Source organism: Pristiophorus japonicus, chromosome 2 (assembly GCF_044704955.1).
Source record: "Pristiophorus japonicus isolate sPriJap1 chromosome 2, sPriJap1.hap1, whole genome shotgun sequence".
NCBI lineage: Eukaryota > Metazoa > Chordata > Chondrichthyes > Pristiophoridae > Pristiophorus > Pristiophorus japonicus.
Window position 1 is genome coordinate 239368779 of NC_091978.1, and position 17293 is coordinate 239386071.

At 43.3% G+C, this 17293-nt stretch overlaps 1 protein-coding gene across 5 annotated transcripts in view; it reads right to left on the reverse strand.

Annotated features, from left to right (window-relative positions):
• Positions 1-2114: 2114 nt before the first annotated feature.
• The window catches only part of anxa3a (annexin A3a), a 111601-nt gene continuing 96422 nt past the window's right edge, over positions 2115-17293 (reverse strand). For all 5 annotated transcript variants that reach the window (XM_070863900.1, XM_070863903.1, XM_070863899.1 and 2 more), the window contains exons 13-14: positions 16537-16659; positions 2115-2692 (exon numbers count right to left, since the gene is read on the reverse strand). In XM_070863900.1, the coding sequence (XP_070720001.1) occupies positions 2633-2692; positions 16537-16659 (183 nt within the window). In that variant the 3' untranslated portion in view covers positions 2115-2632. The remainder of the gene's footprint in view (positions 2693-16536; positions 16660-17293) is intronic.

A 17293-nucleotide genomic window follows, 5' to 3' on the forward strand; every position in this document is an offset into this window, starting at 1 on the left:
GGCTTCAGCTTCTGAGATTGTAAAGTGGACAGCTTTGAAATGGTAGCTTTTATACCACTTCTGCAGCTGTCAACTAGTCAAAGCAATGGAGAGTTATTGAGAACCCAACAAACTTATCTGATGTGTTCCCCGAGGGGTGTGAACTTCGTAAAAAATTTGGAGAAATGGTAATACCTTGTAAAATTCTTTTTAAATACCTTTAAATTACCTCTTAATTATGTTAATTGGCTGTCCCGCTGCTTGGTGTCGGGTCTGTGAACCGCAGCCAGACCCAGCACTTTGGAAACTTGCAAGGAGGTGGGTTCAGAGCAGACTTCCGCCCGCTGTCAATCACAGCCATTTTGACAGCGGGCCCGCCTTCAAAACCGCACTCGCAGGGCTGGTAAGATTCTGGCCTGAATGTGGAGAATGGAAATATCATCATGATATATTAAAGCTCCTCTTCTGAAATTGAAGTTAGCGTGCATTGTCATTGTCATCTTTTACACCTGATTTATGTCCTATCTGATGGGATTGCCTAATATTGCCACCAGATGTACAGTGAAAAATTTTCCCATTAGCAGCACTGTAACTTTTTCACATTTCTAATTTCTAATTGCATATTGCGAGTTCAGACTTCAGCATTATTCTATGTTCTGGTTTTCCGTACAAAGGCCTTGATTTTAACTCCAGGTGGATTCCCCACTCAGGCCGGAGTTAATGTTACAGTCGGGTCTCAATAATGTAATCGGGCTGAAACATGCATATGTAAAGAAGGGCATGTGTCCTTGCTGCCTGCTCAGGAGAGCAGGTTATAATTGCAGATACTGCGATCATGGCAGCTTTCAGACCGTTAAGAGCCAGGGCGATTTAACTGCCCACCCGCCAGGTTTCTGCTGAGCAAGTAGGGTTAAAATCACCCCCCAAATATTCCTTTGGTCTCAATTTAACTATCTTTAATGGTTTAAGCATTTGCATTTGGGTATTAGGATAAATAATAATACCTGCAGTAGATTTCTGCTCGACATGTACCTAGTTTGTCAATGTTTTTAGCAAAATACCTTTACTATTAAAGATAGAAACAATAAGGAAATAATTCATAGAGCTTTGATTTGAAATGTATTTTTTATATATTTCTTTATTAAGTTAAAAGCAGATTGAAAGAAATACAGTTGAACAGAACTAAACCAGGCAATGTTTAAGTAACAATGTCTGCAAGAGCAGTAAATCATTTAAATGTTAATAGTTTTGATTCTGAATAAGTAAACTGGTTACTAATAAAATGCTCCTACAAACTAATTAATATGGCTTTAATTTGTAATTTCAAAAGGCTAGAATATCTTCTTAATCATTTTTGACATGGTAAAATATGATAGGTCATGCAAACTTTTATCAGCAATACTATCACATATAATTTATTGCTTTCCAAGACTCCTGGATGGTCTGGAGACTCACCGAAATGGATATATTTCTTCTACTCTAGAAGAAGACTGTATGCACCTGTTCTTATTTCCATTTAAAAAAATCAATGACAAAAACCTTTAAAGTATGTGGCTCAGATCAGTTAAACCATCAAAAATGTCACAAAAAGCAACTTCAACAGCATGTTCACGTTGTGTACACAACACAATTGAGCCCATCATAAGCTACATATGAGGCTTTATAGGTGCTCCAGAGAAAAAACTCCTGGAATATATGTATTTTTTTAAAACTAGAGTATAATGTTTTATATGACTTGAATGTTTAGATGAACAGTGTAGGTAGAAAACTATTACATTTTGTTAGCGACAATTTGGAGTAGTGAATCTGTTCAAAATTAGGACAAATTGCTCTTTAACTTGTAGTTAATTGAGTAACAATTAACAGAGTTCTCACACTGTCGAGTGCATTTTTTTTACAGGTTTACAGGCCTCCATATATCAGTGTTGTCATCAGTACAGAGCCCCGTACTGACTCCATTATCTTAGAATGATCATTAGGGGACTCATAGTATGAGGCTGAAGATATTGGATAAAGATATTGGATTCTACAATGAAAATGATTAGCCTTGACGGTTATAGGGATAAAATGAAAAATGAAAGAGAAAATTATTATTTGACCAATCAGATAATCATAGCAAATAGTGAAAATGGCAAGATTATAGAGAAGAAAATCAAATCAAACAATTCAATGACAGATAATGTAATTGAATAAATGTTTGTTAATCTAAAAAGAAAACTGGCATACACAACACTACCTATGGTTTGTATCTACTTCCAGACAACAATCTCTACATTACCCTATTTAGATCAATCCTAAAACTGGAACTGCTTCCAGTAAAACTCCCATCAACAACAGCAGAGTCAGAGATTCGAGTAAATCCGGAACCATTAACTTGTTTAATGGTTTTACAGAATAGGAGCTGGAAACAACATCAAACTCCTTTTTACTCTCTTTGATCCAGTTTAACACCCTCTGGGGAGACAGGAACCAATCTGTCTGTTAGCACACTTTTAAAACTGAGCAATTAAGATGCAATATAGTGGATTATTACTCGACAATTAAATTACTATTTCTTTCACGCTAATTAAACAGTTCACAAACACAAGCTCAACTATTCTCTACATTAAAATCCAAATAGCACCATTGATTTGTTCATCTGTTTAACGGCTGTTTAATTTCCTGTTCCACAGATTTTAAGCAAAGTAGTCCTGTAATCTCCAGAAGTTTCATCCTAAAACCAGAAATAAATAGACAGTAAAATATCATTTAAATATAAATTTAAAGTCACAATGCTGAAACACTCAAAATGTGCTCGACAAAACGTATTTAATAGACAAATACATCACAACAGTGACTGCACTTCAAAAAGCATTTAATTGGCTGTAAAGTACTTTGGGATGTCCTGAGGTCATGAAAGGCGCTATATAAATGCAAAACTAAAACCCTGCACAAGAAAACCCTCCCTTCCTGTTGCTTTTCTTTTGTAAGAATTGGTTTCCTTCCTTCTAAGTCACAGTCCCATCTTTCTTTGTTCAGTGAATTATCTCTAGACGTTGAGAGAGAGCAAGTTCAAGGCTAGAGTGGGCAGATGCAGAGCCCAACAGGTTGTGAGGTGAGAACGGAAATGGAGTTGAACATTTGGGGTGTATGGTGGAAGGAGAGAAGGACCAGCTGGACTCAGGAAGTGAGCCCAGCATCCCAGTTTTGTCTGGTGTGAGAGTTGTTGGACTGCTTTCTTGTTCTTTTTCATTTTGTTCCTTTAAACGCCAGATTACACACAGAATCAGTTGTAGCAATGCAGGATCAGGACATTATTGAAACGTCATACTATCCACAACCATTAGGAATGCACAAGTTTTTTCAGACCACACCATTCCACTATGAGAATGAGCTGCTGTTCAGACACCATACTCTCACGATTACAGTGTGAGCTACTAAACAGTGTTTCCTTGCATTTCTTATACCAATTTTCACCTTTGATCACTACATTCCATGCATACTATCAATTAATCATAGTACAAAGATACATACAAATGACAACATAATAACAACATAAACCCAACAAACATGCACTTCCATAAACACAAGTGACTTGATTGCCATTGTAAACTTCCCATTCATTTGACTACCATAAACACAAGTGATCAAGCTGACACATTCCAGACCATTACAGATATGGCTGACTGGCTCTTACACATTCGACTATTTTTCTTTCCTGTGAAGATATCCTTACTGCAAAATCCCCATATCCAATTTGCAACCTATGCTCAGCAAAAAGCTGTTTTAACTTTTAAATCATTGTGCGCTCATCTCACAGACTGCTCAGAAAGACTAGCGAGGTATTCAGGTAATACAGACTTTCGCTCCCACAGCAGTGATGCAAAGTGGGGCGCAATGCACTTTAAATGCAGTTTATGGTTTGTGCAAGTCAAGGCATCTCTACATCAATGGCTGTAAATGGAGTTGCAGGTTTGTGCAAATAATTTCACTGTAATTGTATTCCTTATTGACAGTGTCAGCTGTGACTCAGTGGGTAACACTCTCGCCTCTAAATCAGAAGGTTGTGGGTTCAAGTCCCACTCCAGGGACTAAAAAATCTAAACTGACACTTCAGTGCAGTGCTGAAGGAGCGCTGCATTGTCAGATGTGCTGTCTTTCAGATGAGACGTTAAACTGAGGCTCCATCTGCTCTCTCAAGTGGACGTAAAAGATCCCATGGCACTATTTTGAAGAAGAGCAGGGGAGTTATCCCCAGTGTCCTGGCCAATATTTATCCTTCAATCAACATAACAAAAAACAGATTATCTGGTCATTATCATATTGCTGTGCATGGGAACTTGCTGTGCAAATTGGCTGCCGCATTTCCCACATTACTACAGTGACTACACTCAAAAAGTACATCATTGGCTGTAAAGCACTTTGAGATGTCCGGTGGTTGTGAAAGGCGCTATATAAATCCAAGTCCTTTTTCTTAGAGTAAATGACAATCTACTCATCAAAACTCACAACATTTAAAATTACACTATTATTAAAAGCTTTCCTCTCAATCTGAGCTATGATGGGAAGTGTAATAGTGGCTGTATCTCAAGGAAAGTTTTTATGCGGCATGAAATTAGGTAGAATTTTTTTCTGTAATGTGAGCGGGGAGAAACTTGAAACTAGAAAGAAAGTTTTTGCATAACATTATTGCCTATTTTCACCTTTTCCTTATTGATCAATTAGAAAAGTTCAGGAACCAATAGGGAACGAGCTGAAGGCTCAATGGTCACAACACAGGAACCTAACCAATGGGGAACAGGCTGAAGGCTCAATGGTCACAACACAGGAACCTAACCAATGGGAAAGGGCTGAAGGCTCAATGGTCACAACACAGGAACCTAACTAATAGGGAACGAGCTGAAGGCTCAATGGTCACAACACAGGAACCTAACCAATGGGGAACGGGCTGAAGGCTCAATGGTCACAACACAGGGACCTAACCAATAGGAAAAGGAATGGGCTGAAGGCTCAATGGTCATAACACAGGAACCTAACCAATGGGAAAAGGAATGGGCTGAAGGCTCAATGGTCACAACACAGGAACCTAACCAATGGGAAAAGGAATTGGCTGAAGGCTCAATGGTCACAACACAGAAACCTAACCAATGGGGAAAGGAATTGGCTGAAGGCTCAATGGTCATAACACAGGAACCTAATCAATGGGAAAAGGAATGGGCTGAAGGCTCAATGGTCACAACACAGGAACCTAACCAATGGGAAAGGGCTGAAGGCTCAATGGTCACAACACAGGAACCTAACCAATGGGAAAAGGAATGGGCTGAAGGCTCAATGGTCACAACACGGGAACCTAACCAATGGGGAACGGGCTGAAGGCTCAATGGTCACAACACAGGAACCTAACCAATGGGAAAGGGCTGAAGGCTCAATGGTCACAACACAGGAACCTAACCAATGGGAAAAGGAATTGGCTGAAGGCTCAATGGTCATAACACAGGAACCTAACCAATGGGAAAAGGAATGGGCTGAAGGCTCAATGGTCACAACACAGGAACCTAACCAATGGGAAAGGGCTGAAGGCTCAATGGTCACAACACAGGAACCTAACCAATGGGAAAGGGCTGAAGGCTCAATGGTCACAACACAGAAACCTAACCGATGGAGGAAAGGAATGGGCTGAAGGCTCAATGGCCACAATACAGATGTCAGACCTAATTTACATGACAAATACGAGAAATTTCACTTTGAAGACACAAGGATAAATTCAGATATCCTGCACTCCCAGCTCAACGCATGGAGATCGAAGATAGGGCTACAAAACACTGCAACCTAGTTCTCTGATCTGTCGAGTGAAGCTCCTCACTGGGAGAACAGGATCACTGAATAATCCTATACTGTGAATTTTAGTTGTTTTTTGGCCCATCTATGTGCAGTCATTGCTGGTACTGACTGTGTGAAACTCAATGACATATTTTCTGAGTATACTCCAGCAGCAGGCTAGGTTCCTCACTACTGGAGCGTACTTCAAAAAGTGTAGGCCAATATGATTGAGGATTTAACAATTATGAAGTCATTGTTGAGAATCATTCTGAAACACCGAGAAGCTGTCATTGGCATCGCCCCACACCGACCCCGCATCCCGTGGGGCAATTTCCCCCGAGGGGTGTAAAGTGGTCGGCGTGGGGCGTTAAGGGGTTAACGATGATGTCATTGCTGGGTGTGCACCGCGTCGGTGCGCTAATTGCGGGCCGCGGCGCGAACCACTTTTTGGCGGTGGAGCCCAGGGGCAATTCCGGGGGGGTGCACTCTAGCCTCCATGCCTGGGCAAAATCCCTTTAGCACCCCTTTAGCGCATCCTGATGGCGCCAACGGGCCTTTGTGAGAGGGGAAATTTCGGCTCCATGGGGTTTCCTGTGGAATCACTCATTGGTGCTATTTTTAAGTGCAGTGACTTCCAGTAAAAAGGTGAGATTTGAAATAGTGGCCCTGAAATTTCGGTTGGAGGCTTCATTCGGGTGAATGCCTCTGACTGGAGAATTTTTACAAACTTACCTGGTGGTCCCGGAGGAGCGTGGTATTCTGGTGGGGAGGCCTTCTCTTCCCGCGCTGCGAAGCGCGCTCCTGTCCTCCTGGTTCCCACGCAGAAAGTGCAGTCACATGTGACTGCACAACCAATCAGATACAGGTTGAACCTCCCTTATCTGGCACCCTCGGTACCTGGCCTGTGCCGACTAAGGGATTTTGCCGGATAAAGGGGGGTCAGCCCGAGGTCGGAGAGGAGGTCGGTGCCCCGAGCGGGTTCAAAGTGTCGGTGGGCCTCGAAGTGTCAGCGGGCCCCAGCGGCCAAGTGTTGGCGGGCCCCAGTGGGCCGAATGTCGGCAGGCCCCAGTGGGCTTAGTTTCGGCGGGTCCCAGCGGGCCGAGTGTCGGCGGGCCCCATCTACCGTACTAAGAACAGAGGACTTTTGCAGATATCATGCATTACAAATATGCATTATTGTGGAGCAGGAGGAGGCCAAGTCCCAGCAGATGACATGCCGATTGAACCTCAGTTGCAGACAGGAAGGGATGAATTTTAATGGGTAGATGGATTTGAGGTGGGCGGGTGCGGGGAGTTCCGAGGTGGTCGTAAACCCGGAAGAATGGGTTTCCCAAAGTCAGGGCCTGATTTGAATGGGAATCCTCTGTTTCCCACCTGCTGCCAGCCAGATTGAGAGACTGGTGGCTCCGGACTCAGGAGCTGGGGGAGCGGGGGGTGGGGGGGGAGGGGGGGTGGTGGTGATAGGGGGAGGTGGCAGTGAGGCCTCGTGGTGAGATCGGAGGTCTGGAGGGTGGGGAGGTCTGGGGGGAGGGAAATCGGAGGCTTCCGATTTCAGTGGGGTCTCCAATCGCGGGGTTAGGTAGTGATAGAGAATATTGATAGAGAATTCAAACAGGCTGCAGACAGGCTGCAAAGTTGAGAAAACACACAACTAATGTCAACGTGCGACTGAGCACATTGCATTAAGTCATCAATCAACTTGACATTTCAGGACCTTTGACAGCGAGCCAATTAGGGGTTAAGAATATATCAATTGAGCCAATAAGGTCAAAGGAGGCGAGTTCTGTAAATTGATCCAGGATAAGAACAGTCATGTTTTGCCATGTGTTCTCAGAAGAACAAAGGATCTGGCATAAGGCCAGAGCTTGTTGCAGCTGCCAGAATAAAATTATGTTAAAATATCACCGGAGTACGCATTTAATTGAAAATTAAGAGATCTAACAATTTTGGCGTAATGAACAGGATCGCTGAGGGAAGAAACTGAATTTTGGACATCAGACCTACATACTGAGGTAAGGACTCCTCTTTATAAAAGTCCTCGGTCAATGGTCTAAATTTACCTCCCCTTCTATGCGATTCCGAAAGCCTCCGGTTTGCGAACCCTCCGGTTGGTGATCGGCTCGAGATCCCGTTGACGTCTAAACTTCGGCGGTTTGTTAGTTAATTCATCACTGACCCACTGATTCAGCTGGAAAGCCTACGACTCGAGACCCCAGTAAAGAAATCAGTATTATGGCAGCAGAAGATAAGAGCAAAGAATTGTCTACAACTGTTAAAGGTGGGCGGGCAACACCTGAGGTTTCGATAAATGAAATCCTCGAACAGTTGAAAGAATACATAGAGCAACAATTCGACATATCTAAAACCTGTATTAAGATCGAACGAAAATACGGTACCTCCAAAGGACAATGGTCCTTGGACATGATCAAAAGGGTCTGGGGAAAAACGACCCGTATGAAAAATAAAGAACAAACCAGATGGTCCCTAGCTGTTATGGGATAGATCCAACAGCAGAATGAAATTATAACACGTTCCCAATATGATAGGGACCTGACCAGTACAAAGGACCAATTGCAAGCGGTTTGTGAACAGCTGAGACAGAAAAAGCTTGAACTTGAAAAGTCGGAAGTGGAAGTTAAAGATCTTAAAGGTGAAATTAAAGAATGGAAAAAATCATTAGGTCAAGAGACAGTAATAGGAAAAGGAAAATGTATCGGTCAATTCCCAGGGTACCCATGTTTGGATAAATTAAAAGTGCAAACCCGAAGACACGACCGAGGAATAGATACGGATTCTGAGTCCTCCGATGATACAGGGTCAGAGGATGAAGAATTAGGGGTGCGCTTTGCCCCGTTTAAAAAAAGACGAGTTGTAGTCAAATCAGAAGAGACTGCGGATGAGGATGGAACCAAAAAAACGAGGAAAAGGGTGTACGAAGAATACTTAGTTCATGATCCGGCAGACCCAGAGAAAATTGATAAATGGTCCAAGGAGTTGCCCAATCCAAAGAAAGGGGGAGTGAAAACGTGGGACCAATTGGACCGCTGAAGAAATATAAATCAACTTCATCCCTGAGACGGAGTGCAAACTTTGACCATAATGGTGCCAAAAACACAAGGAAGAAAATTGCACGACAAGGTAGAAGAAACTTTGGGGCAGGATGAGCAAGAATTAAAAGCAGGATGGGAGGCAATTAAACACTGGCTGCAAGCCTTCAGTCCAGCTAAGACAGACTGGGGAAAAATTGCAGCCTGCCAACAGAAAGGAACAGAGGAGGTCCTGGAGTATGACGAGTGGTTTAGATGCATGTGGCTAGAACATTCGGGTATGAATAATATGGATGAGGAAATGGATGAACAAGTGTTTGGACCCCTGAAAGCAGCTTTCGTGGCAGGTCTAAAGCCAGAACTGTCCAAAATGCTTAAGATAGTGTTACCAGACTGGGAAGGTAGAGTAACTACCTTTGCAGCGTTGGTGGAGCGATGTAACCAATTAGACAGGGATATGGGAGCTAAAGTCCGAGCTGTGCAAGCTATGGGATGGAAATCCCAGGATTCCGATAAACAGTCATTAGGAAAATGTCATTATTGTGGGAAAGAAGGTCACTGGGCCAAGACGTGCAGAGCAAAACAGAAAGGTCGTGGCTGGGGAAGAGGACGCAGCCAGGGATATAATTCAGCTTGTCACAAGATAACGACCTCATAGAAGCATTTAAGCGACTGACAATACAACAACAGAAGGAGTTACTTAGGATAGCAAAAAACGATTAGAGCCCACCCTGGCCCCCCTCCTCGCACTAATACAACAGAGGGGAGATGGGCTATATATAACTGTGAGGGTGGACGATCAAGATGTGGACTGTCTTTTAGACACAGGGGCGGAATTAACATGCTTATCCCTACAATATAGAGACTTTTTGCCGTTGGATGGGAGTGCAGGTACAGCTTATGGAGTTGGAGGCCATAAAATGGAAATTAAAAGGACAACACCAGTACTTATAGGGCTGGGTCCACATGAACTAACCACGCCGGATAGGCCCAGTAGATCAACCCCTTTTGGGAATGGACGTTCCAATCCAAGTAGATTCATTGTTGCATTTTGAGGATGGTCGGGTGACATGGTCAATTAGAACTTTGAAGAAAGAAGAATTGAAGGAACACCTGATATGGGCTAAAGATAAGAAAGATTGTGGCCTACTCCAGATGGAGCCTGCGTCATTTACCGGGACCAAGCCTCCATGCACTAAACAGTGTCCCATCAGTCCAACTGCCATCGCGGGAATCTTACCGGTTATTCAGCAATTGGAGAAACAAGGGGTGCTTATTAACATGCATAGCTCCTCCAATAGCCCCGTGTGACCGGTACAGAAATCTAATGAAACTTGGCATTTGACCGTCGATTATAGGAAAGCTAACCAGTGTATTGATCAAAAAGTCCCTTTGGTCGCAGATCCCTCCACCATTTTTAATGCCCTCAAACCGGAACATAAATATTACTCGGTTATAGATATGGCCAACAGATTTTGGTCGGTGCCTCTGGCACCGGAAGTTCGACAGTGGTTTGCTTTCACGGTCCAAGGACAACAGTATACTTGGACCTGGTTACCGCAGGGTTTCCACAACAGCCATTTGCGAGAATTACCTCCCCTGTCATCCACAGTCATCCAACATGTAGACAATATCCTGCTAGCTTCAAACACAGAAGAACAGCATGAACAAGATTTACGAGCTTTGCTGGACTACCTTTGGCTGAAAGGACATAAAGCCAGCATCGTCAAAGCACAAATATCCCAAGAAGAGGTTGTATACCTGGGACAAAAGATTTCACAGGGAAAGAGAGAACTTACCCAGGATAGAACTGCAGCCATTCGGGCTGCTAAAAAACCCACCACTATTCAGGAACTAAGGTCTTTTTTGGGATTGTGTAACTTTAACAGAAATTGGATTGACTCCTTCACACAGCTTTCTCAGCCATTGAATGGTATCTTAAAGGGGAAATGTGCCTCTAAAGAAGCCATCACTCTCACTAAGGAACAGCAAGAGGCCTTCCTGAGTTTGAAAAAGGCTTTGTGTTCGGCACCGGCTCTGGGAATCCCCGACAGTGGTAAGCCATTTACCCTGTTTGTCCATGAGAAAGAAGGATACATGACAGCTATACTGACACAAGAACATGGGGATTGGCAAAGACCTATTGGCTATTATTCGGCAAAACTGGATGGGGAAGTTGCCTAAAGGCCATGGAAGCTACAGGTCGAGCGGCAATGATCACTGCGGGTCTAGTCCTCGACCAAAAGCTGATTGTCAAGTGACCCCATACCGTACATGCTTTGCTGTCTATGAATAGAATGTCTCACGTGACAGCAGCTAGATGGATCTGCTGGACAGCAGTTTTGGAAGCTCCTAATCTCCATATCGTCCGGGCCAGCCCGGTTAATCCCGCAACTATGCTCCCGATGTCAGAATCGAGGGAGCAAGAGGGGGGAGAATGTGAAGAGCATGACTGCATGGAGATTTTAAAAGAAACAGAAGAAGCAGCCTTAGCAGCAGAGGAGCCTCTGCACAATCCAGACCTCGTCCTGTTTACAGATGGTTCCTCCTTTGTGGACAATGTTACCAGAAAAGCAGGATGGGCAGTTACAACCTTATATGAGGTAGTGGCAAAAGGATGTTTACCCTCAGGAACGTCAGCACAACAGGCCGGGTTATGGGCCCTGTCAAAAGCATGTAAAATAGCAGAAGGACAGACAGCTAATGTCTACACAGATTTGCGTTATGCTTTTGGAGTCGCTCACGACTTTGGTCTGTTCTGGCGGAAAAGAGGATTCCTCACTGCTGCTGGTACACCTATCCGAAATGGAAAAGAAGTCCGAGACTTACTAGAGGCCATACAATTACCTCAGGAAGTGTCCATCCTGAAGTGTAAGGCCCATACCAAGGAAAATACCACAGAAGCACAGGGAAATGCCCTAGCCGACCAGGCAGCTAAAGATGCCACCTCACAGGGCGTTCCCCCAGAAGAACCAACACAGATGTGCAGATTGAAAGCACTCAGGACTCTGACACGAGACCTTCAAACAATGCAAGGCGAGTGCTCCCAAGAGGAAAAATGGACATGGATTGAGGCAGGAGTGAAGCTATGTGAAGATGGTATCTGGAGACAAAGAGTTACCGACAAGCCAGTCGTGCCACAAGCACTTATGCCTTTTTTAGCCCAACAGATCCACTCGTGGGGACACTTGGCCTCACAACAGATGACGGTTCCAGAAAAGCTGGTGGGGTCGGGGATTTAAAAAACATGCTCAGCTGGTAGCAGACCGCTGTGTGGCCTGCCAGAAAAATAATTCTGGACCCATCACAGTAATGCCCCAACTGAGGCCCCCTGCCCCTGTCGGACCATTCCAGCATCTGCAGGTTGATTATATATCTCTTCCTTCATGCCAAGGATACACTAACATTCTTGTCATGGTCGACAGATTCTCTAGATGGGTAGAAGCTGTCCCAACTAAAAGAGCCACAGCCAATCACACTACAAAGGTCTTGTGTAAGGATTACATTCCCCGATGGGGAGTCCCGAGTAGCATTGACTCAGATCAGGGAACACACTTCACAGGTGCTGTCTGCCAAGAAGTCTGTAGGTTACTGAACATTACGTGGGATTTACACTGTCCTTATCACCCACAATCATCAGGACAAGTAGAGCGAATGAATCGAACTCTGAAACAACAGCTTGCCAAATATCACCAAGAAGGAACACCATGGCTCCAGGCACTATCAATAGTGCTATGTAGCATTAGGGCAACCCCGAACAGAACTACAGGTCTAAGCCCATTTGAAATTATAACAGGAAGACCCATGTCGCTGCCAGGAACTATCGATTTACGGAAAGCTGATGTTCACTTAATGAGTGACACTTTGTTATCATACTGTCAGGACCTAACTAATGCTATTAGTTCTGTTTCCCGACAGGTATCAGCAGCTTGGGGTAATCCACCCGAAGGAGGACACGACATCATCCCGGGAGTCTGGGTCTAAGTGAAAAAGTTGCATAAAGAACCTTTGGGTGCCAAGTGGGAGGGACCTTATCAAGTGTTATTTGACCACCCTGTTAAAGTCCAAGGAAAGAAAGCCTGGATCCACGCTTCACACGTTAAACGAGCACCCGTAACTGAAGCTGAAATCTGATAAGGACAATTACTTTTTGCCAAAATGTATACATTTACTGTATTACTGACTGTAGGTATTCTAGGCATTTGCCTACTTCTTACTAGCTGACCCTCTGCACCAAAGGGAAATAGTAGAGTACCAAGGGAATTACATGTAAATATCGTTTTACATATGTCATAGATTTATGCCAAACAAAGTAACATTTCTAGTTGTTGGGTATGTGTGCATATTCCTATTCACTCAAAGGGAGGGATTCCCTTGAGGCCAGTTCCCTTGAATATCTCAGAAATTGCTGAGTGGATAATTAATCAAAATAAAACAGGCAATGCGTTTCAGGATACGGAAGACTGGGCACTTAAATGGAAGTCAGCAGGTTACAATCTGACTACCTTTGAAGTGGGGTACCAACCGTGCTACAATAATTCCAAACGGCCCCCATTTTTTGTTATCACTAATACAACGGGGATAGGAAGACCGGGGGAATCGGTCTGTCTGATTAGAAACATCAAAGGAGGCCAAAATATGGGGTATAGTAACTGCTCCCAGAATTATAATGTAATCAAGCCACGGAACTGTCCAAACTGGGCCGATGTGGGAATTCTTAACGTAACAGGGATTCTGAATAAAACAGATGGAAAAGCCTGGACAGGCCCTGGAGTGTTGCTGACAAAGAAACAGCTAACATTCATTGCCTAAAATGGCACCTATTGGGTGTGTGGCCACAAGGCCTACCCTTGGCTGCCCTGGAATTGGACGGGATCCTGCTATTTAACCTACATTGTGCCATATATGTATCATATAAAGTCACTGCTGGAACATCTAAACCGTCCGAAGAGAGCTATCACTGAAATAGAGAGGTTCTTTGCCATTCTGATCCCCAGGTATGGAACCGCCAGACTGGCAAGGGAATCCATTAACATGGCATCCGTTATGGAACGGGTAGCCAATAATACTTCAGAGGCCCTAGTTAAAATCAATGCAGAAATGGTAGCAATCCGCACAGTAGCCCTACAGAATAGACTGGCCCTTGACGACATCCTGGCTGAAAAGGGAGGTACTTGCGCCCTACTCGGAACTGAATGTTGCACATATATCCCAGATAGCTCCGTAGAAATTACCCACTTAGCAGAGCATATCCAAAAGGAGGTAGAAAAATTTAAGCAACCCCCATCATTCACTTTGTGGAGCGGAGCCACTGAATGGCTAGGTTCAATAGGAACTTCATTGGTGGAAGGTTTAATTCTATTCGTTGTAATTATTTTACTTTTATATTGTTTGTTTATGTTGATTAAATGTTGTTGCAACCAGGTGGCTGTAGCTGCTGTCCCGCAGGTGAGACACAGTGGCACAGGGGTATGTTACGCTTAAGGGAAGGTTGTTTACTGGTTGAATTAAGATATTGATTTGGATTAAATTGGAATGAGGTTAATTAACCTACTAAAACCAGACTTCCATTGTGGCCACGATGGAATTCGGGTTGGCGTAAATTTGTGTGGAAGCTACTAGTCCGGACATGTGGCAAAACACATCAACAAATTTTAGAAGGAAACTCTATTAACATGTATGAAATTATTTTGTAGAACGTTTAGCCAGTGATGCCTGATGTTTTATGATTCAGTTTGTGAAAGAATCAAAGGGGGAATTGATAGAGAATATTGATAGAGAATTCAAACAGGCTGCAGACAGACTGCAAAGTTGAGAAAACACAGACCTCATGTCTCTGTGCAACATCAATCAACTTGACATTTCAGGACCTTTGGCAACAAGCCAATTAGGGGTTAAGAATATATCAATTGAGCCAATAAGGTCAAAGGAGGCGAATTCTGTAAATTGATCCAGGATAAGAACAGCCATGTTTTGCCATGTGTTCTCAGAAGGACAAAGGACCTGGCATAAGGCCAGAGCTTGTTGCAGCTGCCAGAATAAAATTATGTTAAAATATCACCGAAGTTCGCATTTCATTGAAAATTAAGAGATCTAACAGGTAGTGGCCCTGGATCCAGAAGACAAGTGTAAAGGCACTTACCTTCTGGATCCAGCAGTTCTTCCCTTGCTTTAGCTAGTGGGTTTCACGAGGCCTGCAAAACCCGACTGGCTAAAGTTAAATTCAAAATGGAGGTTAAAGCAGCAGCTTCAAGCCTTATTATAATATTTAAATAGATGACCTGCCTCTTGGCAACGGATTGGCTGCCCGTCCCACCCCCTGCCTCCATTAAAACCGGAAGTGGGCAGGTTGGAGGCGGGTTCACATTGGGATTCAGATTTTTAACACTTTAACTATCCACACACCCCCAACCCACCCGTTTTTCTTTTAGGTTAAAATTCCCCCGAAGTGTCTGTATGCAGGCTCTAATAGGAGACCTTCACTTAAGTAGCTGTTCTTCTCATTGCACAGACAGTCCTGTCCACATGTTATCAGTAAAGTAGATCAATACTGTATCCCCCACAATTGTCCTACATCAGCAGCTATTTTATTTCCCCCAATATTATGAGGTGCTCGTGTGCTCATTTCAGGTAGATTTTCATCTTCACTCAATGGGTGGTAATCAATGGGAGCGAATTGCATCCCAGTTATAAAATCTATCCAAGTTTCATCAATGAAGAGGAAAATTTACTCCATTGTGTGTTACCTCAGTACTTTCCCTTATAATACATGTCTTGTACTATCTAAACTGGTGTTCCAGCTAAGTAACTTCACAGTGAGAGAAAGAAATGTCGAGGCATTTTGAACTGTACTCTTGAATGATGGATGCTCTTGGCTCCAAAATGACAATCCTTCTTTGGAGCAATTCCTTGATTTGCATCTCCAGAGCTACCTTCTCAAAAGGATCAGTTCTGGTCCTGTCCCTTCTTGCTGCCATCCTGAACTGCTATTAGTATATGTTTCAAATTGGCAATGTACAGCTCTGCATTAATTGTGAACAGCAGTACTTTGAAAACTGCTGACTTACCAAATATTATGTCCACACATCCAATGTATCCCCTACTCAACCAATTTACGACAAGAGTGTGTCCTTAATACAATGAACAACCTTGCAAGGTCATCTCTCCACCCTGCTTGCATGCTGTATGCAAAATGTATTAAATCCTGCTGGCATTATGACAGATTACATAATTAGCCCCAATATTAATGTCTTATTTTAAAATCTATCAACCACATCATGTAAAAAGAAATCAGATTTTATGCCCTACTAGAATCCATTATCAAACTCTGACCTGAATCAAATTGTGTTAGGAAGTGCACATCTTAATAAAATAATAAACAGAATTTGACTCTGAAGTCATGCACTTTCAGCAGTTTACTGTTGGCTACCTAAGCATTCATTGTGAGCTATGAAAGACCCAATGCTTATTTGCAGTTTAACCAGGAAGGACCAATATTGTAGCATATTTATATCCAAGTCCCAGAATTATTAAGAGCAATAATTAATTCTGAAGTTTTATCCGCTTCAGTTATTGCTGATCTTAGAGAATTCTAAAGCCCCATGTATCAGCTGAAGGACATGGATATGAACCAAGAGGCTTCAATGACAGAGAATGAGGAGGAAAACAGTTCAGAAAAGGCTGCATTTACCAATGAAAATTGCAGACCTACCTTGATAGTAGAGTACAAGGATTTGCCATACAGTTTCAGATACTCGTCTTGAATGTCCAGGAGGTCAATTTCTGACCTGGTGACCAAGATTCTTGAGAGAGTATTCTCATCAGTGCCAAGACCCTGTAAAAGAACACCAAGCTCTATTATATCAGTGCTACTGATTGCATTACATTGTGAAAGATAATTGGTTAAATATATGGGATATCTGCATGCACTGGTTCTGAATGTGAGCACATCATGTTGATCACCACTGATTTGGTCTGAATGCTGGGGTTTGAAAATTGTAGATTTACCATATTAAATTATGGGTATTTTTAGTTGAATATTTATCGTTGTAGTCTTTAATATTGCAGTTAATCTCTATGGGGGAGATTTTGAGGCACCTGGCATGATATAAATGAGGACATTGGGCTAGAAAATGGTGGCAATTGACTTACCGCCGTAGTCCCAGTGACAATACAGATTTCTCCCCCAGGTCCCATCGCTGGATGGCTGGAGCACTTGCCTGAGTTAGCCATTTTAATATTCAAATTGGAGTTCTATGATGTACACAGGACTGCTGCCAGTTTAGGTCAGTAGTGGGTGGATGGTGCACTCTGCCCAGTATTAGTTGGCGATCCAGCTAAAGAGGAGCCCAGTGGGAAAGTTTTCATTTATTTTTCTGGGGCCAGGAGGAGCAGGAGTGCTCCTCCAGGCTCCACAAAAAAAATCTGGGCCGCTGCCACACTGAGCCCATCCCTTCCTAAGAATGAAT